At 35.4% G+C, this 22,537-nt stretch overlaps 1 protein-coding gene across 1 annotated transcript; it reads left to right on the forward strand.

Annotated features, from left to right (window-relative positions):
- The first annotated feature begins 3,681 nt into the window (after positions 1-3,681).
- On the forward strand, positions 3,682-22,269 carry VEGFC (vascular endothelial growth factor C). Its single transcript, XM_042812469.1, has 7 exons — positions 3,682-3,690; positions 4,462-4,675; positions 5,720-5,910; positions 15,732-15,883; positions 19,499-19,608; positions 19,886-20,216; positions 21,751-22,269. The coding sequence occupies exons 1-7, from the start codon at positions 3,682-3,684 to the stop codon at positions 21,863-21,865; spliced, it is 1,122 nt and encodes a 373-aa protein (XP_042668403.1). The 3' UTR covers positions 21,866-22,269.
- The last annotated feature ends 268 nt before the right edge of the window (positions 22,270-22,537 follow it).

The following is a 22,537-nucleotide window of genomic DNA, read 5'->3' on the forward strand; positions in this document are numbered from 1 at the left end:
CCAGTAAATACAGAATATATACATATTAGAGTGGAGGGGTTTATAGACAGAATTTTCTTATTAAAGTTTGTCAACAAAATCCTTGAAAATAAAATGAGCTGACAACTATAATTGGAGCAGATGTGTAAAGTACCATTATAGCACATTGCACCATCGATTACGTGTCATGCGTTCTGCCAGATATTAAGTGTTCTGACCTTTGTTATTAGTAATAGAGGCAGACACTGGGTATGTTAGAGACAGTCAGTGTAATGCATGGAAAATCTACTGGAGATGTGATTTTGTTAATGGTTGTGGAGCCTACTTTATCTCCTCTCTCTTCCTGAGCTATAAGTTTATGGAAAATTGGACATTCCATGTAGTGAAAAAACACATTGTGAAGTGCATGCTTTGTTAGAATAATATGTTCTCAAATAATTTATAATGGAAGATCTTATCAGCAAGCTTTGCTGCATTTATGCATGCATTTCCCATTTTCCTCTGATCCTTAGTAATAATGTGGAAGAAGTGGAATGAAGCAAGACTTGTCTTTACTGACTGTATTTTAGGCAAATTAATTTGTGTCAAATGAACTGTATTTTTAAATTGTTCTTTTATGCATTATTTTCTGTCATCATGTAGAGACTGTGTAGTCAAAAGTTTGGCTAAATCCTAGCTTCGGGTATTTTTAAGCAACCTCTTGGGACAAAAAAATTGGTCATAGGAAAAAACAACAACAACAACAAAAAAACAACAATAAAAACAGTATAAAGGTCAACTAAAGGACAGCGATAGGCAGTTACAAGTTCAGTGGTCATACTTGGCAAGGAATGGAAAAAGAGTAGGGGAAAGGAGAAAGGAAAGGAGAAGGGAAGGGGATAGAGACTAACAACCTCTCAACTGACTTGCAAAGAGCAAAAGAAATAAAAATCATAGGACAGAGAAAACTCCAACCTCAGGAGACACTGGTTTTAAGCTTCCTTCTCAATGTTGGACATAGAACACAGAATGTCTTTGCAGTAAAACATCTAAGCAATTAGTCCAAGACTTAATGTGGAGTGTACTAAAACTAATTCATGTGAAAATCAGTGGGTTGTTGTCATGTGGCTTGAAAGCATGATTGGTCCTAAAAGTATTAAACTTCACTTGTGAAAGACATGTTACTTTCAGACAACAGAGAATTATTTAGTATCCTTTTTTTATTATTAATTTGAGATTACATTTGGGAATAACAAGCTTGGTGGCAGTAACTGTGATCTCAAATGAGGCTATGAAAAAAAAGAAAGAGCTCCTCTGTAGCGCATTTTTTATCTTGTTACTTTCTCTTTGTCTTGCCATAAATTATAAGTAGGTGTTGAATTCTGGAATTCCATTGCAATTCTAGGTTTGAAATAATTTTTAAAGTGTGTCCTAAACTAAAAGCCAATTCACATTTTGAAAAAGAGGAAGTAATTTGGGACAGAAAGTAGGGACAGAGTCAGCAAATTTTGTGAAATTAGACAAAATTTGGACAAAATAGGAAATGTTGCCAGACAACTGTTATGTTTACAAAAGCAGTTGCATTCAATTCTTAAAACTTATAAACTCCTTTTAACAGTTCTAAATGATCTAGTGTTTTTACTATATGTAATATTTTTCTAACCAACCAAAATTTAAGATTTACTTTGGTGTTCATGGCAACTATAAATTTTGACTGTAGTGCAAAAATCAAGTCATACTACAAGCTGTGTACAGTTATGATCTTCTAAGCAATTTGACGCAGATTAATTTGCCTCAATTCAAAAATGCATGCCTTTTGTAGTCTCACAGTGAATATAGCAAGAAGAGATCATAGAGCTGGGATACTCTATGTATGTGTATGTGTATATACTTGTGCATATATTTCTTTTTGAAAAATACATGTGTCTATATATACATATGTGCACACACACGTGTGTTATACATATATATATATATGCACACACAGAGTTGACTTCCTCACCAGAGAGGGATTCCAAAAGTAAAATTATTTCAATCATATATAATCTCGCTTCAACATACAATGGCTTCAACCAAGTCATTTTGAACTTATTTTTCTACTGATCTAGGCCTGTAATTCGGATAATTAAAACAGCAGTAGCCAACATTTTGTCTACAGATGACTTAACAGTTTTTAGGAAGTGATTGGAAGGTGTTAGGTACCAGTTCCCTTTCCTATTCTATGCCAGCCCTCCATCTGCTGGGTGTAGCTATTAGGTGCTAGATGAGCAAACAGTCTCCCTCTCTGCACCCTGTATGTAATGGACTGGCATCCAGCTTTGTGACTGGATATACAAGGAGCCTCCCAGCTGTGACCTCCTGTGTGACATATTCCCGTTACTTGTCATTTCCTACATTGTTTCATCAGTGTACTTCCACTCAAGGGCTCTTAGGAAACAGCCTGGCAGGAATGAGGCTACTCACACCATTCTCTTTTCACATCTTGAGGGAGCTGGTAGCAGGCAGACATTGGCTGAAGTAGTTGTTTGTTCAGCAGGGAGGTTCGTCTGTGACCCACCTGTTGAGAACCTAGGAGAGCAAGGAGTGATGGAATGGTGTTTTGGAGTGGTAACTTCTTGAAAACAGCGCTTAAGATCCTGCTTACTGCATGTGTTGGATCAGAGATGACTCCAGAGAGGTCAAGGAAAGGAATCAAGTCCTGAATGAGGCTGAGAGCTTGACTGAAAATCTCTAAGGACAAAGTGGTTTCTCATGACATTGTGGGTAGGCTTGAGTGAAAACTAGGCTTGAATGAAAACTTCTTTTCTAACCCACAACACTTGGACCTGTAAAATGAGTTTGGAATCTGCATTTTCTCTTGTGTCTGTACTTATGAGAATGAGTTCTCTGAGTCTGTCTTACCAAAGTATTTCTCCTGGATTTGGTACTTGGAAAGGAAGCATGTGCTGTCCTGAACCATTTTTTACTCTTCTTGATGTTTGTGAGACAAGGAACAGTTTTAGTTTGGATGGGCTAGTTCAGAACTAGTTACTTTATTTGATGCATTTATTTGATAACTTATGAAAGCTAATTGGGTGCTTAAGCACTGAAAAACTGACAGAATTATTGAATTAATTTTTTATTTTCTTAATAGTGAACTCTGATAAAGAATAAACTTGAAATTCTCTAGTTTCTGGTCTTGCATGTACATGTTATTTAAGCTGTGTTTCTTGTGTCAACAAAGCAATCGTTTTCTAGTATATACATAAGGTCAGTTAACAGCTGGACTTTTATAGAGTGCACCTCTGTATTTCATGTCTCATACTGCCATCTAAGGGCCACAAAGGCTGAGAAGGTGACTAAAGTTCCTTTACCATTTTCTGCTTACCGCTCTTCTTTTTGGGAAGTCAACAATTCACGAGTGAAAGGATGGGCAAGGAATCATAGCAATAACAGCAGACTCTTGGTGCTAAGTATTGTTTCAACTGAGGGCACAGATGAATCTTCTAGGAATCTGGAGTAAATGGAAAATCAGAATGTAAATCTGAGTTGTAGTCTTTTAGGAAAATGTTATTGCAATGAGTCTGTGTAAAAGTGAGTAAATAAGAAAGTGAAATTCATTGGATTTTAGATTTCTCTTCAATTAACTTGCTCGTACGATCATAGAATGGTTTGGCTTGGAAGAGACCCTAAGGACCATGTAGTTCCAACCATTCTGCCAAGGGCAGGGACATCTTGCGCCAGATGGATCAGGTTGCTCAAAGCCCGATCCAACTGACATTCAACACCTCTAGCAATGTGGCATCCACAACTTTTCTAAGCAATCTGTTCCAGTGCCTCACCACTCTCAGTGTGAAGAATTTCTTCCTGATGTCTAGCCTAAACCTACCGTCTTTTAGTTTAAAGCCATTGTACCTTGTCCTTAGTCCTGAAGAATTTCAGCTGAAACTTAACAGTGCAGGAGTGTGCTGTTCAGAATCTCAAAGGTACTAAAGTCCTTGATTCATAATAATGTAACGATTAGTACTTATAATGAGAAATTATTCACCATAGTTATCCTTAAAATGATACAAAATCACATAAACTATTTTTTTCCTAACTTTGCTTTCATCCTTTTTGTATTTGAGTGTTTCCATTTTTCGAGACTTTTGGAAAATTGTCAAAAAAATTGATGTTAAATATTAAATAGCATGAGTTTAAGCATTCAAAATTTTATCAGGAAAGCTTTGTTTCCAGGAAAAAAGAATGCTGCTTTTTGTTTGTTTTTAATCTGAAAACTGTACTTCTATAGGCTTAATTCCACAGCATCTTTCTCACCCAGATGTTTTAAACTACAGGTATGATAAGGTTTCAGTATTTGCTGATAGGGTGCTGTGTTGACATCGACAGACTGAAGTAGCTGTTGTAATGAGGACCCCTTTGAGCAAAACTCTATTTTACAATATATGAGTTGTCTTTCAGGCTAGTTTCCAGCAAACCTTGTGTAATAGAGAAAGTAATTAATCTTGCATGTTACTTTGACAGGCTCATGCAAGCAAAGACCTGGAAGAGCAGTTGCGATCTGTGTCCAGTGTGGATGAACTCATGACAGTACTTTACCCAGAATACTGGAAAATGTTCAAATGTCAGTTGAGGAAAGGAGGTTGGCAACACAACAGGGAACACTCCAGCTCTGACACAAGATCAGATGATTCATTGAAATTTGCCGCAGCACATTATAATGCAGAGATCCTGAAAAGTAAGTGCAAGATATAAAATAGGTTGTAATATGCAATAAATTAAAATCCAAAGGCATGTCAGTTATGTCAGCAATATGCTAAAGATAATCGTCATCAATAAACCACCCTCAAACACAATTCTTTTCCACAGAAGTAGTTTTGGTACTTTATTCCCAGGAAGGTATAGATTGCTTTATCAGCTCAAAAAAACGTATTTGTCTTTAGGTATTAGAAATCCTAATTTGTAGAGACTGTGAAGATTTTTGGAAAAAGCAAAGGGAGCGTTAACAGTTCAATTCAGTGAAATGATTTTGCTCACTTTCTGTAAAATCGTGGCTGATAACATTTTCTTCTCTGACACGTTATCAGTTAGGAGATGAAATAATTCATTTGTAATAAATACTTCTATAGCCCCTTGATATTTCACATGGCCTGATTAAAAATATAATTCGCTCACAGTTGTGAGGAGAAGGGAACACAGGATTTATAGCAATCGTTTTTGACTTGATATTGGAAATCATGGAACTTGCAGAGCCTGTTTTCTGTGAATTACCTACCAACAACTGGCTCCATGAGAGAATAAAGGGACTGTACAACTGCAGTTCTCATGCCTGTTTAGCATAAGGTTATATTTGGCAAAGGCTGTATATGAAATGTTTGCCTAAATTTGCATTGATAATCTGGGCATAAATATGGTCTTTCAGCTTAACTCATGTTAATTTATAGAGATGTGCAATGCTTCCCTAGAGTTCAAGGTAGAACTCACCTGAAGCAAAAAAGAAAGGACGAGTATCAGCTTCAGCTGTGGTTTCTGTATATCTGCCCAACTTTGTTAGGTTCCCTCTAAGCATCACTGTGACATCTTCTCCATGGCACATTCCTGTGAAGAAGAAATTAGCTCAAAGTTAACGCTGAACAACACGCATTTCATCCACTAAAGGATGAGACACTTGCAACACGTATTCTGATTCTAAGCATGAAAAGCCTCCTATTGATTTACTGTAAGAGAGTATTGTTTTTAAACAGCTGCTTTATAACATACAAAATTCCCTATAACTTGGCAGGTATTGATACTGAATGGAGAAAAACTCAGTGCATGCCACGTGAAGTGTGTGTGGATGTGGGGAAAGAGTTTGGAGCAACTACAAACACCTTCTTTAAACCCCCGTGTGTATCCATCTACAGATGTGGAGGTTGCTGCAATAGTGAAGGACTCCAGTGTATGAATATCAGCACAAATTACATCAGCAAGACAGTAAGTTCTCATTCTTACTATAGTCCACGTGCACCTTGCAGATCCATTTATGATCATGCATATTTACATCTCTCTTATTGCCACTATGAGAAAAGTGAATAAATGAATGAGAGAATACCTAGGAAAAACAGCTGGAAAAACTACTGGCTGAAAAAAAAAACCCAAACCTTTAACATTCTCTTTCCCCAAATATACTTTGCTATAAAATGAATAAAATTATTATGTCCAGTTCTCATTTATGAGATTATCCATGAAAGTTAATTCTGTCCTTTTTTTTTCTTCTTTTTCTTTCTCTTGTTTTGCATTTACTATTTGCCTGCTGTGTGAGGCACGTAATGTCTGGAAAACTAGCCTGCAGTTTTGTTAGTGAAAAGTGTATTAGGACATGTGCAGACAGGATTCATGTTGCAGAAAGAGCCTTTTTAGAGCCAAACTTTGCTATGTATTATGAGATATTAGTGTAATCTAGCTTTCTGTTGTGTTTTCATGTAACTTCATTGGACTAGATCAGGGCTAGTGAGCAGGTAGGAATGTGGGAATTATGCCTTGAACTTCTGTTAAAGGAAAGATGTCATCTTAAGTCATGTAAAAAATAATCACAATGTTTGTGAGGGTATTTTGCTCTTGTTACAATATTCAGTAGGGTTTTGTGGTGGAGGTTGAGAGTTTTTTCCTCTTCTATCTGATTTCTTCAAAAAAAAAAAAAAAAAAAAAGCTCATTTACTGTAAATCTTGCTTCATTTTCCAACCAGATACTTAAAGTTGAATATCGTAGTAGTATGTGTTTATAAAACATATATACAACTGCATAGGCAACTACTAGGTTGGAAATGTCGTGTCCCTGTCATGAAAGTTCTCAGTGCTCTGAACCTTCTTGAAAGGGGAATTAAAAAAAGAAAATTACAGGAAAAAATATTATTCATTTTAAATAAATCTTCTGTATTCACTTCTCACCAAACCTGAAATCTGAAAATTTTTAAATCCCAAGTGAGCTAGGGCTAAAGAGCCACATAGCACAGGGATAATGCAACTCCAAATTGCTTGAGCAGGAAAAGTTACAACAGTGATAACTTTCAGCTCTGTAGTTATTTCCCCTAATGCTGTCCTAATTCTAGTTGCTTGAAAGATGCAAATATATTTTTTTTCACGTTAAGAACGAACAAATATGACCCTCTATTGTTATTCAGTTTATATAAAGTTTAGCTTACTGCAAGAAAGGATGATCTAGTTAGAGAAAGTTGTTACATTTAGCAAAGGTTTTCTGGTCTTGGAGTACAGTGTAAGTTTTGGGTAAATAATCCTGTTCTGTTCATCTTTCTTTTCATATCTTTTGACTGAAGTCATTAGTCATTTTGTTGCCTAGAGTAAAATGTTTAGACTAGTACTGAGTTTCTTTTTTTAAGTTCTTGATGTCATTGATGATACAGGAGTAATTAAAGTATTGAAAGCTCTGTAAAGGAAAATGTTACAGGACTTATGAGAAGAAAGAGGCAATAACATTTTGTTTTCTTGCCTATCCTGCAAAATAATAATAATCTCTGCATTTTATATCTTATGTTTCCCGATTCTGTCTGGTTTTTGACAGAATGAATTTAAAAAAACAAACAAAAAAAACCCAACAGCCTTATAAAGAGAGCTATAGCTATCTCTCTTTACCTGGTGTCATCTCAAATTCGTTAAAGTTATATGACCACAGACACCGGGTACTATGTCAGATGAGCATTAGGAAGAAAAAAGTACTGGATTCAAGGCTCTTCTATGGAATGCAAGTGCCCTGCACACTTATTTTCACTACTGTTTCCTTCTGTTTTCTGCATGAAAGGAGAACAAATGCTTAGTAGCCAGTTGTTTTCTGTTTATTCATAAGTCACCATTTTTTGTACCCTTATTTTTGGTGTGTAAATTCCTGAAGACAAGTCTCACACTGATCACCCTGCTGAAAAATGATTTAATGTGAAGCAAATTTTTCAGCTGGAGGCCTTACTGTGAAGGCAAACCATAGCATTGGTTCCAGACATTAAAATCTAAATAAAGTTAATATCAGCTTTCATCAGAATTAGTCATAAAGAAAAGAGCTCATTACAGAAAATACTTTTATGGAGAGCAAATGGCTGATTGGCAGGAAAATGGACTAGATCAGATGTTCCCAGATTGACTTGTGAAACAGTGTGGTAGTCCAGAGAGAGGTCAACAGTTCTTTAGATCTGGCAGTAGTTCTAATGTTTCTCCTTTCTAGCTACTTAGCTTTCTTAGGAGAAAAAATAGAAAAATATTCAGCTTTGTTTTAATACAGATTGTTTCAACAAAATCTGTGGGTTTTTTAGTTGCTAAGGAGGGTTTATACAATCTTGGCTGGGTTTTGAAACGATTTCTTAAATAAGACGTGGTGCAAGATCTATGACAACATTTGAGGATCACCCTAGTCAAATTTGAAAAATGAAGTAGATCTTTTTCTTCTCCTTTATCCATGACACTGCTAATAGCACAGGTTAGCAGAGGTTTGTTGTATGTCTTGGCTTGTCTAATAAAGGTCTGTGGGGAAGGTGATTGGATGAGTCATTTTGGGGTTTTGATTGCTTTTTTTTTCTAAATTGTTATCGATAAAATATTCATTCTCTTTTTACATGGCAAGTAATTCAACAATTACAGAGATTGGAACTACCTGGTACAATGCAGCCTATCCCTCAGCTGTACATTTAGTATGCCCCACCTATAAGTTCGTTAGTTGTGGAATGAAGGGAAGCAATGAGCAGATGTCAAAAAGCCATCTCATTCCATTCTTCTTGGCTGGCAGAATGGAAGTTTTTTGGCTTCTTACAGATCATGTCATGTAAAGGTCCTAAATCGTCTTTTTTCATGTTTAGAGTAATAGTTCCACAAGGGAAAACATCTTTCCAAAGAGTTTGAAATGAGATTTAGAGGAGCTTTTCTCACAGGAAACAAGCTAGCAGCTTAAAATTGTTTGCCATATTTGAAATGTACATTGCGTTCCTTTGTACAACTTGGAGATGTATGTAACACAAGAATTTTCACTTGTTTTGAACTTTACCATTTATGTCTTTTCCCATGCATTTTTCTATGTTAGACTAATGATCATAATGATAGAGTAACTACTATTAATAGTGGAAGATAGATTGATATCAATCTCTAATGTTCTCTGTTAAAATTTCTTGAAAAAAAATCTAAACTGATTCAAATACAAGAAGGTAGAATAAGGGGTAATAGCATATTAACAAATATGAAATACAAGATTTTAGGTAAGCTACCTGATATCAGACTTAAGGTTTGAAATACAGTTGTTGGTATTTTTTTTTTTTTCAAAGAAGATAGTAAAATATATAATGATAATACAAGATTTTTCACATAACCTATTTTCATTCTTTTCAGTATAGTAATGTTTAGTGTTTTTAAATCAAACAGCCCTATATCCTTAGCTTGAAAATCTCTTTAGACACATTGTGCTTTCTTAGGCAGGCTATGTTTGGCTGGCCTTACTGATGCTTTAGGAAATGCAAAGATCACAAGTAATGGAAACTGAATCAATCAATTTAAGGGAAATCTGCCAAAACAAACTGCAGCCCATCAGAAAACATAATGTAGTTAATGTAAATCTGGGAAAAAAGTAGTACCTCTCCTACAGAGAAAGGCTGGGGTAGCTGGGGGTGTTCAGCCTGGAGAAGAGAAGGCTCTGGGGAGACTTGACTGAAGTTTTCCACTACTTGAAAGGAGCTTACTAACAGGAGGGAGAATGACTTCTTATATGGTCTGATAGTGATAGGACCAAGGGGAATGGCTTTAAATTAAAGAGGGGAAATTTAGGTTGGATGTGGAGGAAATTTTTTACTTGGTGCGTGGTGAGGCACAGGAACAGGACACCCACAGAAGCTATAAGAGCCCCATCCCTGGAGGTGTTAATTTACAGCCTGGTTGGATGGTGCCCTGGGGGATGGTGCCCTGGGCAGCCTGAGCTGATGGGTGGCAGCCCTGTCCACGGCAGGGGGGTTGGGATTGGGTGGGCTTTAAGGTCCATTCCAATTCTGTAATCTAGACTGATAAACTTCTCTCATCTTAATATGGAAAGTTTTGTTATTTTATATTTCATAAATTACTGATAAATTTGTGTGTGCTGATACAGCTGCACGTATGATGATAACAGTGAATAAATAAATTTAGCTACTGAAGCATGAAATATACTTTGTATAGAAATCAAGAACTATTTTTCTTCAGGAAAGTATGGCATGAGCTCCTATTAATCTGAAGGGAGTTGTCAATGCAGTGAATCAAAAATACGTGTCTTACTAAGAATTGGTGACCATTACCATATGTGAATTTTTCTTTGACTGGAATGCTGATAGGTTTTTTGATCAAGAGTAGGAGAGTCCTCTCCACTGCTGGATTTAATTTTTTTTACAGTTAAAATCACTCTGAGTTCTAGTTTGCCCCTATCCTTGTTTCTGTAACTCCAGCTCTGTAAATGAATGAAGGAAGAATTCCACCAGTATGGGAGCTGGAAGCAGCCAGCCACATGGCAGTATATGTGGGACACAGTTCTAGCCAGGAAGATCTTGCAAGGGTAGCTGAAGGAGCACCCTTCAGGTTGGCAAGGAGACTGTTGCACTTGGCATCACAGTAATTGCAGATTGTGGAGTGCTAAAGGTCAAGATGGCTTGGATGGAACAAGTCAGAGCTATCTTTGCCTTGTATCCTCTGGCTGTTTCTCACCTAAGAAGTACAGCATAGAGCATATGTTCCTCTGTTTCTGAGGATTTAAAAACTAATTTACATATAAAAGAATTAAACTTTAGGGAAAAAATGGGTTTTAATAGCATTCATGCTTCTAGAAAGGATCTAATTATTCTCTTACCTCTGTGTTAGTCTGAAAAGTAGTGTAATTGCATACCTCTTTGTACCAAGAGACAGAAAATACCAGCAAGAGAAGCTGACATTGAGATCTGTAGGACATGCTGCCTTTTAGTTTAGGCTGGTGCAGTGGCATGAAGGTTAAGTATTAATTAAGCCAAAAATACACCTGATTACAGGCTGTGCTTGAGAAATTACAGGTCTCCTCAACTCCTCTGAACAACAACAAAATCAGACTTTTAAAGTACAAATTGTATTTGTATTTCAGTGCTGCGCCTTGCGAACAGTATGTGTTTTAATATTATACATATTCTAAAATTAAGATATGAGTTGAAGATGGATAGGTATCTTTTCCTGACATTGAAGGATTTATGAAATATATTGGATAGTGAAATATCTACTTGATTTTTTATTTATTTATTTATTTATTTTTGCTAAAAATCAGTACTATGGAGAATAAAAAGTGATTAAGTGCCCAGATATTTATGAAAATATCTATGGACTATAACAATAGACCCTAAAGTCTGTAGTCCAAATATATGAAGAAAAATGAACCTTTCTTCATTTCTGAAAACAAGCATTTCAGTTTTGGCTAGGTTGAAAGATTTATGGTGGGATAAATATATTCAAAGTATTACCTGTAGATTTGTGATGTGTATACTTATTTATGATAGAGGTTTTCATTTTCTCTTTCTGTTCCTCTTCTTTTTTTTTTTTTTTTTTTTTTTTTTTTTTTTTTTTTTTTTTTTGTTGTACTCAGAAAAAATTGGACAGAAAATTACTCTTCTTTGTTTTAAAATGTCAAGATTTTTCAATCTGAGCTATCGAGTTTTTTGGTTAAAGAAGCTGTAAATACAGTAATCTTTAGTAATTTCTATGTGTAACTGTGGTGGTTGTTTTCCATTTGTTTTCTGACCTTAATGCAGTGTTGGTAGCACACAGGTACAGAACACTGTGTGTAAGATCAGTCTATTAGGATCATTTCATATACTTTAATTTGCTGTCTCATACACTATAATTATTATTTTTCTCAAAACTGTGAGCAATAAAAGCTCTCCACCTTGAAATAACCTGACCTAATACCTACTACTATTAGATCTCTTGTTCTTTTGGAGATAGAATCTCACTCTTTGCAGTCTTTCATCCTGAATGTCTGTCTTTATTAAATGGCTCGCTAAGAATAGACCTGGTAGAAATGTCTTTCACCTTATTGCATGTAGCATGAATTAGTCCAATTTTTCATTTGAAGCTGAGAAGGAGGGGAAGATATGGGCCTTTGAGAATACAGTTAAAATCAGTCCTTTACTGAATGGGGGCATCAGACCAAAACACTGGAGAACTACCCTCCAGGAGCAGCTACCCACAGGGACAGTAGACAACCAGCGATAGTGTCAGGAAAGAAGGCAGGCTAAACTGGCTTCATACACAGATGTTATGGTGCCTTTCTCAAAGTTCTTTCTAGATCTTGATATTTGGTGGTTAGATGTTACCAAGTATGTCCTGTAGTGACAAAAGTTTTTGAAATCACTGTTCTGAAGAATAGCAAGAAATAAATTAGAGATGCTGACAAAACCAGAAAGCATCACAGGAGGTCAGATAATCTAACCTGAAATGATTTCTTGAGATGGTGATTCAAATCCAACTTATGTATATTCACTTTCACTTAAACAGCTTCATTGGATTTAGAGATGCTGCTAGCACAGCTCAGACCAGAACACTGGTTATTTTTCAGTAGGAATGTGATTTCAAAATACCAAAGATTATTTAAGCACATTTTCTATAACAGTCTGCTTTTCAATTATGTTTTTCTTGTGAAATGCCTTCTTGATATTTATCTTTCCTGTTAGATATAGAATACATGTCTCCTCTGTTCAGTATGCATCAGAATATAGTCTCCTAGTATATATGCAGACACGCTAGAAAGAGAAGGAAGAACAAGTCAACAAATCCAATTTTGTTTTTTTACTTCTGTCATTTCCATTGAGGAAGAACAGATCTGGTTCTATTGTTTTCAGAAATGCTGGCCTATGTATCATCTTCAGCAATTTCTAGAAATGAGGACCGGAGTGACACAAGAAGTATAATAATATAATCTCTAAGATAAATAGTTGTCTTTGTTTTATTGACTCTGTTTATAAACAGTAGCTTCTAGAGGGTGTTGTAAAACACATTGCTTTTAACAGAATTTAGTAGAATAAATTGAAAGTGACCAATGACAATAAGGAATCCAGTTTACATTTCTGTTACTTAGCGAGGTTTTTTTGTGGTGTACTAATGAATGGTAATACTTGTTAGCAACATTCATCTCTAAAGTGATACCTTTCTCATTTTAAGTGGGTGGATAACTGCAGATGAAACAGTGATAAACATGAATTCACATCTTCAGCTCATACTCTGGAAGTGTTAGAATTTTTAGTGAAATTTATGTTAGCGTATTCCTGAAGGCCAACAAGTGCTTAGGGATTGTAACCGGCTTCCTACACAGCCCACTCCAGTGGTCTGAAATCTGCTAGATTTTGCAGTATGGCAAACCAACGCGCTCCAAGAACGGAGGAAGAACAAAGCATGCCCTTTTATTTCAGATAGCTGTAGCTTGTTTCATGCAAATAATCGTGCTTCTTTTCAGCTGTTTTTATTAGTCCTCTCTGTAATGGGCTTTTACTTCTGTTTTGGAGTAGCAAATTCATAATGTTATGAGAGCAGAGAGAGATGCATATTCATTGTCCCACACTTAAGTTCATATGAAGAAGAATGTTTTTTACAAGGGACTTTATGACACATGACAGTGCAGAAACAGAATGGCTTAGGTTGCAGGGGATCTCAAAGATTGCCTAGTTTGAACTCCCTGCCATGGCCAGGGTTGCTACCTACTATACCAGGCTACCTAGGATCCCATCCAATCTGGCCTTGAATATGCCTCCAGAGATATTCATCCACAGAGTCTCCAGACAACATGTCACAGTGCCCTCACCACCCTCTGAGTAAAAAATTTCTTCCTAACTTCTAACCTAAATCTCCCCTCTCTTATATTAAATCCATCCCCCCTCATTCTATCATTATCAGACTGTGTAAAACGTCTGTCCCTCAAGTTCTGTTGAAGTACTGGAAGGCCACAGTGACGTCTCTCTGGAGCCTTGTCTTTTCCAAGCTAAACAAGCCCAAAAAGTGAAGGATCCAATATTTGTTTGTAAGCCAAAAATGAGTATAATGATAACAAAAAGTCAGTAGAAAGTCCATTTACTGAATTCTCTGTTGAACTTAATAAAAACCCTGGAGGCTTGTCCAAATAAATATCATTATCACAGAGGGAAAAATGGATTTGCCATTCATTTTATTAGTACCAAACTTTAAACTAAACTAATTGACTTACGCCTGTACTCATTAATGATCCAGGATCAAAATTTTAAGAACGGTATTTTGCAATTGCAGCAGGAATGCAAATGTTAATATTCTTTGAAATGTCTCTCTAAAAAGAGGAGTTCTTTCCATGTTAACTCCATAGAAGGGTTGTTTTTCTCTATTGGCACAGTGATTACATGAGAAACTTTTTTTTATTTGGTTTTCCCTTCTACAGAACCAAATACAGATTAATTTTAATTTTGAGATGTTACTGGAAAAAAATTTTTAAACTAGCATAATGGATGTAGTAGTTCTTGCATTAAAAGCTAATTGCATTGTAATTCTGTGTAACAGAGTATAATGCAAATATTTCTACCAACTCAGTTATTTTATGATGGCACTCCCACTTTTAAACTTTTAAAAAATTCAGTTACTAAATACTGCCAGAATTCATTTTGTTAAATAGATATTCGTCATAGTAGACAACGCTTTACAAAGTTTAGGTTTAAGCTGTATAATTTAGAATAGCAATAATATGATATTTATATGAGCTGTACAAGCACACTCATACCTTGCGGGTACTTGATGAGTACACACCACACTGCTGCACCTGCATGCCTGTCAGCACCCAGGCTCACTTGTGTAATTCTGTGCAAGATTTTGTGTTTGAGATATCTTGTAGATGTACTTTGCTTTTTGAATCATTTAAAATTATAGTTTTTTGGTTTTTTTTTTCCAGTTCCTTTAGCATGCAGTGTGTCTGCCATACTATAAAAGTTATGGATTATAAACAAGGCTTTGATCTAAAAGTATGTCCTAACTTTTCAGTAGAGTATTGGGATTTTAGTGTTGAAGTGAAATCTCTTCAAGTTTTTCTGCTTTTTTTTTAGCAAGATACCATTGAAGTAATCTTTGTTCACTTGTTAAACTACATTTCCCACTAAAGTTGGCATTTTATTAATTAGCATACATGAATATTTAAAAACTGATTATTTCTTTATGTTCTGGTAAAATATTCAATATACGTTCCATTAGATGACCATCTAATTTACATTTATATCAATACCAGAAAGAAAAACTATACTTTATGATGTATATCAACATTTCTTCATGCAAAAATGCTTTGTCTAAATCCAACATAGTGCTGTTATAAACAAGCTCTGTAAATTTTGCAACAATTTATTACTATGCAACATATGTATTATTATAACCAATTGCAGTTTTTCCTTTTTAAAAATTATTCTTGTTTTCCAACTTTCCAATGCATATTCCAAGTACTATGTTTTAAATATTAAGAAGACTGGCAATTTGAAGTAATTTCCTCTAGAAGAATGAGTTTTTCATGCATTTTTCTTAGCATCTTTGGTAACTTTGAATTGAATGCAGTAGTATGCAAACAGGCATGTAATAGGAATTAACATTGAAAATATTAAATTTAATAATTTTTGTAATAATGATTTATCAGTTCAATTAAATATTTCACTGAATTATATTAGAGAAGAAAAAGCAGAGATTAAGTTCCCAATGGCTGTGTCTGTATATATATGTCTGTATTATCTTCAGTTGTACTGTTGCTAGACTATAAACAAGTTCTTTTATTCTCTTTGCTTTCCCTGCTGTAGTTATTTGAGATTACAGTGCCTCTCTCTCATGGCCCCAAACCCGTAACTGTCAGTTTTGCCAATCACACGTCCTGCCGATGCATGTCTAAGTTGGATGTTTACAGACAAGTTCATTCTATCATAAGACGTTCCTTGCCAGCAACACAAACCCAGTAAGTATGAGACTTGTCTTGCCTTTCACGTTATAAGAAAGCCTATGTGATTAAATATAAAATATTGCTGGAAGCTTTCACAGTTAGGATGGGTAAACTTGTATGTATCAGTAGTAGCAAAACACATTTTGCAAAGGAGCTGATATTGTTTTACAACAAAAGACTGTTACTAAAGTAATTAGCTCAGTACCTTTCTGACCAATGTGCCAACTAGGGGTAGATCAGTAGAAAGTGAAAAGTAATGAGTTGGTTTCTCAATGGAAACAGCTAAAGTGAAATTAAAGTGTTAAAGTAAATAACAAAAATCACTTGTAATAGTAACATTAAAGGAAAACTATCAAAAAAGTTATTTTTACAGATAAGGAGTTTGATATTTCTCCCTCAAACTGTATTTATTTTCCTTTTAAAATAAAACAGAAACAGCCAAAAAGTCCTACACTTTTTAAAAGAAAAATCCTGCCAGAAGTGAAAACAGATCAGAGTGGGAAGAGGAAGTAAAGTGTTAATGAGTAGTCCATTGAACTGACAGATAGATTTGTTCAGTTAGTCCATAGGCTTGGTGATTTTGACAGGATTATTTCAGCACTTGAAGCACTCATTTCTATCATTTTAGAGGACTGTTTGATTTCATGGCATATAAATATTAAGTAGATGATGTGTAGATAACAGTCTAATGGGTCTTTATGGAAGACCAATGAATAAAAGCTAACCTGGAATTAGTTGTATGCATTTTTAGTAAGGTGAATGAACAGTTTAAAACACCCATAGAAACAAACTAGGTTGTCTTCTTTGGGTGTTTTCATTCACTTTAAGTTGGGATGTTCTCTGATGTGTTCAAGCTACGCACGGATTACATTCTGTTTGAATTCAAATTGTTGAACTGGTTCATCAAAATTTGGATCATGAACAGTGGATTAGAAGAGCATTAGGGAATAAATCTAGTGTTGGTTTAATTAATTGGATAATACACAGATTTTAAAAACTCAAAACCTAAGAGTCAATAATAAAGTCAAATTACAGTGACTGTTGGCAGCTTCTCAGTGCTTCCATGCTAAGAGCAGCTGTAATTATCATGGTAAGGCTTTATTCTAGCCAGGAAACAGCTACCTGTTAAAGAGAAGCATGGAGATGCCAGACTTCTGACTGTCCTATAATGCTAGATTAAATAAAGTCTGTATAGGTTTTATTCTTAAGCACTGTTTTTACTTTTATTTCCAGGATCTCGAAGCAATTAAGATGCTTTTGTTTGTTTGTTTTTAATATGTTCTTTTTAAAAGAAGTCATAGTATTTAAACTAAAAGCAATTGATTGTGTTGCTGATGGGTGTCTGAATGCTTTCTGGAATCCCACTGCGTATTTTAGTGGAGGTTTTAGCCTCACGTATAGCATTCATGTTACAGGGGCAGGTCTGTATGTGCTCTTTTTAAGAGAGATGTGATGATCTCATGAATTATTGAAAAGAAAATCCTGAGAATATAAACTTTTGTTTTTAGGGTTGTAATGCTTAGGATTTAGTAGTCTGGACTGTGTCACAATCCACGTTAGGAAGAAGGGAAAAATTACTTGTAAGACTGAATATAACTTGTTGACCTTTTTTTATGAAGTATATTTTCTGCACAACTTGATCATTTGAATTAAGGCCCATGGCTTTACCTGTTCTCCTACTTTATTCTATTTATTTCCTTTTAATAAGTAAGTGGTAGCTACTTCTACATACTTGTACAGCTGAGGCATGTCAGTTCACGCTAACTAGTGTTTCAGAATACCTTCTGGATTAATGACTTCTTACGCTGTATCCTTCTCTGCTTATGTAAAATTTCATTGAGATTTGCAGCTCAGAAAATTGATGCTTTGTTTTAGAAATTTGGTGATTTTACAGGCAGTAGGGGCTAGAGGTAAAGACCAGGCGCTGCTCTCCTGCTTCAATACATGTCATAGAGATCCAATTCTCTCTTTTTCCATGGTAGTGTAAGTAAAGTAGGTGCTTAGAAAGTTGATCTATGTTGTAGGTGCTACATATTTCTCTCATGTGTCAGGTAATGGCTTAGCATACTATTTTATGTTGAAAATGTGAAAAGTAGTATTGAAATTTTTTTGAAAGTTTTTTTGTCTGATTTTTTTTTAAGCCCTCTTGAACTTTCCTAAAATAAGTCGTTTTAATGTTTCAGTCATTTTCTGTAGTATCTTTCTTTCCTAGCAGCTAGAGAAGAACTTGTAAACAAGCAGTTTCATCCCTTTTGCTGTCAATCTCCAATTCTGATGTTCAACTTCTTGGCTTTCATATCACATTGCCTTAGTGTAGTTCATCTGTGCATAGTGTTTTCTCACACTGTCACTCTGGATGCCTTCTTTAGTAAGTTTTAAACATGTGTGGTATGACCAAGCTGCTCCAGGTGCAAGTTGTTTTTGTATTCAGCTTTTAAACAAAATAGCATTATAGGCCTGTAAATTCTCTGTGCCATTTCCCAAGCTGAAACGGGAGACAGGCAAAAGGACATTGTGTGCCAAGCAAGGGAGCAAGGATGATCTCATTAGTGGAGTGAAATCAGGAAACACCAGCTTGATAAAGCATGAGGTGGTGCAGGGTGATGTTAAACTACAGGAAAAGAGCTGTTTAATGTGGTGAAGGGGAGTGGTATCCTTGAATGATAATCATGGAAGAATGTCTTAGCACCTGCATTTTTCAGTGAGTGAGTAATGGTGCTTCTCTCATGGAAAGGAGAAAGTGCCTAAAATGGATTATGTGTGCGTTGGTTTAACAGATGAGAATTTTAGAAGTACTACAGAAATAATGAGTAGATTACAGAGCCTGGATGCATGAAATTAGGCATGACTCATTAGAAGTATAATGGCAACTGTAGTGATGAAGAAATTATAAGCAAGGAAGATCAGAAAATACTTATTCACATATCCTTTGTGTGGTGAACTTACCCATGGAGCATCATATCCTTTAACAGCTGCTGTTAGGACTTTTTAACTGTAATCTAGCAAATACAGAAAACTATATGTTAAATGGTTTATTTTCTCTCATGTCTAAAGTGACTTTATTAGTGCTGAAGTCCAAATCCTTAGAGTCGAGAAAGATGTCTGAGATTTGAGCGGCTGATAAGAAATAATCAGTTAATGACAACTTTTGTGTAAAGAAAGGATGTTAATAATTGGATTTTGGATTGGATACGTTTCGAAGATTTGAGTTTGGTTTACAACAGTAAGTCAGAAATTACTGTCACTTATCTTATGCCTGTTTGTCAGAGAACATTTTTGTACCACCAAAAGTAATGTAGAAAATTTTGTCTGGTACCACCTATATAGTAACTCATGTACAGATATCTTTACACTGATCCATTGATACGTAAGGTTTACATTGAAGGGTTAGAAAGCACTCACAGTGGTTTTTGGAAGCCAGAGCTAAAACTTGAAAGGTGAGATGATATCTTCAGCAAATGGTTGAACATTTCTGCACGGGGGCAGGACCTTGACTAGTTACTGATGTGATAGGAGCTGAAAGTAAGATTATGAAAGCTTTTTGTAATGGAGGGAAACAAATGGAAACAGCACTCAAAATCAATTTTTTGTTATTATGGCAATAAACCAGCAGTGTATTTCATTCAATAGGTGCCACGTGGCAAACAGGACCTGTCCAAAAAATCATGTCTGGAATAATCAAATTTGCAGATGCTTGGCACAGCAAGATTTTGGTTTCTCTACTCACCTTGGAGATTCTGGTAAGTAGTTTTGCTTAGAGGATTAATTGTAGTTCCATATTTTGATTTGCCTAAAGAAGAAATTATAAGAGTTGATTTAAGAGGTTGATTATTTTTCTTTATTTCTAGCATTAAAGAACATTGCTTCTCTTTTGATTTATATTTGTTCCTGAAATGCCTCAAAGTTTGAATTGGATGTTGTTTTTTTTCCATGTAAAAATACAAGAGTAGGAGTACAAAATCAGAATCAAACAAAACAAAATTCTGATAATTGTGCAACTTTTCTGTGCTTTTCCAGACACGTCTGAAGGATTCCATATTTGTGGGCCCAACAAAGAGCTGGATGAAGAAACCTGTCAATGCGTCTGCAAAGGAGGTGTGCGGCCCTCAAGCTGTGGCCCTCACAAAGAATTAGACAGGGCATCATGTCAATGCATGTGCAAAAACAAACTGCTCCCCGCTTCCTGTGGGCCCAACAAAGAATTTGATGAAGAAAAGTGCCAATGTGTATGTAAAAAGACCTGTCCCAAACATCAGCCACTAAATCCTGCAAAATGCATCTGCGAATGTATAGAATCTCCCAATAAATGTTTCTTAAAAGGAAAAAGATTTCATCACCAGACGTGCAGGTAAAAATTCAGTTTTTTAGCTTTTTTAATCTATCTAAAGTGTAAAATTTGTGGTTACATTGTTAGCTGTTTTATTGAATCGTTTTGTAGCCATAAATTGTAAGCCTCTCTTAATTCCGTCTTTATCTTCCATATCTTTCATTGACCCAAAAATAAGCTGTTAAACTGATCCCAGGTGTACGTGTGTTACTTACATAGACTGAAGCAGCACGAAGTAATGTTACTCTCTTAGTTACAAAGACCACACTTGTGAAATAATCCAGGATTATTAGCACTGAAAACACTGAACAAGATATGAATAGTTAATAAATGCCATATTTGCAGCTTCCTCATTCCTTGTTGCTTTCTTCATGTCTCATTAGTTGAACTAACCAGTTTGAAGTAACTTAACTGTAATCCAGACCTGGTATCATAAACAAATTATTGCAAAGTGGTATCCAAATCAAGCATGCAGAGTGTTAACTTACCCGTAGGAATAACAAGATTAGCCTCAAGCCTGAAAAAAAATTGCCTGGGGAAAAAAAAGGATTATGAAATTGTCTTAGAGTATACTGTAGTGGTTTCGAACTGAAGCTAGCAATAGATCATAACGTCTGTCTTTCACAAACAGGCACCTATTTAAATACAGGTTTCAAGTATAACTGTTGAAATTTGAAACTTATACTTTTCTCATTTGAGTCATTGCCAGTGTCTGGACAAAAAAAAACACACCAGACTTGTACTTTGTCTCCATTATACACTAGAAAGTATTTAGCATTGTTATTGTAAGGTTACTTTAGGTCACATTCTCATTGTAATAGAATAAAAGAATGAAAAAAGGGAAAGGAAGAGGAGTTCAGGGACAACCACAGATAACTATCTTTGTATGAGTTCTATTCTTCAGTCAAGGAGAAATTGTCCCCCTTTTTAGGTATGTATGCTTTAATGCTTGTTGTCATTGAACTTATTTGAATCTAAGAGAGGCTTTTCTGTTCTTTTTTTTTTTTTTTTTGAAGTTTGTCTTAAGCATGTAGTCACTGATCTTACTTCAGAATGCACATAGATGTAATATGAAGTACAGATGTAGTGCTACTGAAATCAGAGAGTAACTGAAGGAGTTTACTACCTGAAGGAAGTATGTTCTCATTTTCAAGATCATAGTTATGATGTGACATAAACATACATACCATAAACAGGGTAATGCAGGCCCACTGCATTAGTAAAGAAGTAAGAAACAGTTCTGGGTAGGAAAACAGCATGCTCAACCAAGTCTGGATTGCCACCTCAAGCTTGACAGGATAGAGAATGGTAGGCTGATTGTAAACCATTTTAGAAGTAGAAAAATATTACTCTATCTTCAAAATTAGAGAGGAAAAAAAGAAGGTTTGAATGGAGCTACAACCAGGCAATACTTCAAAAATATTCCTGAGAATCTCTCGAAATAAACCTGCTTATCTACAGTAATATAGCATTGTGTTTTGTGAAGAACAGACCAGCTAAAAGTGGTTGCAAGAATATGATAGCTACATATTAATTATTAACTCTATTTTTTCAGTTGTTACAGACCGCCATGTACAGTCCGAACGAAACGCTGTGATGCTGGATTTTATTTCAGTGAAGAAGTGTGCCGCTGTGTACCCACATATTGGAAAAGACCACTTATGAATTAGTGAAGAAAGCTACTTGCTATTTTGGTGTACATTTTTTCCATTAGAACAAAAGAACAACAGAAACTTTGCAAATACTTGGAATTTAATGTTCACCAGAGACCCTGTGGGGCTTTCACAAACAAATACATTGTGCTTTTCTCAAGATGTGGAAAGCAAATGTAGAAAATAACTGGGGTTCATGTTTTATAAAGAACTCAGTAAGGACTTATTTTCTGCCAATGACCAAACAGCCTAGGTTCTACTTCTTGTGATTTTTTTTAAAGAGATAATGACTATATAATTTATTTCCACTAAAACCATTGTGCAGCATTTGTTTATAGCAGTAACAATTGTTAAAGCTCACTGTGATCAATATTTTTATATCATGCAAAGTATGTTTAAAATAAAATGGAAATTGTATTATATAATGATGAGAACGTTTGATCCATCTGCCTATGGAAGGGAACTACAATTCGTCTACATTACCAGAGCTCGAAAAAAGGAGAGAAAGATATTAAGAGAAAGCACTTGTATAAGAAAAAAAATTCAGATGTTTCCTTGGAGCTGTTGTATATAGCATTTGAAATACAATGAGTTAATATTTCATAATCCAGTGATACTTCCGTCTTTGGAATAAAATCAGCAAAGCAAGTACAGTTAATAACTAATGAAAACGTTGCAGATCTTGCACGT

The sequence above is a fragment of the Centrocercus urophasianus genome, unplaced genomic scaffold (assembly GCF_019232065.1).
Source record: "Centrocercus urophasianus isolate 14NV4802_14NV808 unplaced genomic scaffold, USGS_Curo_1.0 seq_13, whole genome shotgun sequence".
In the NCBI taxonomy this organism is placed as follows: Eukaryota; Metazoa; Chordata; class Aves; order Galliformes; family Phasianidae; genus Centrocercus; species Centrocercus urophasianus.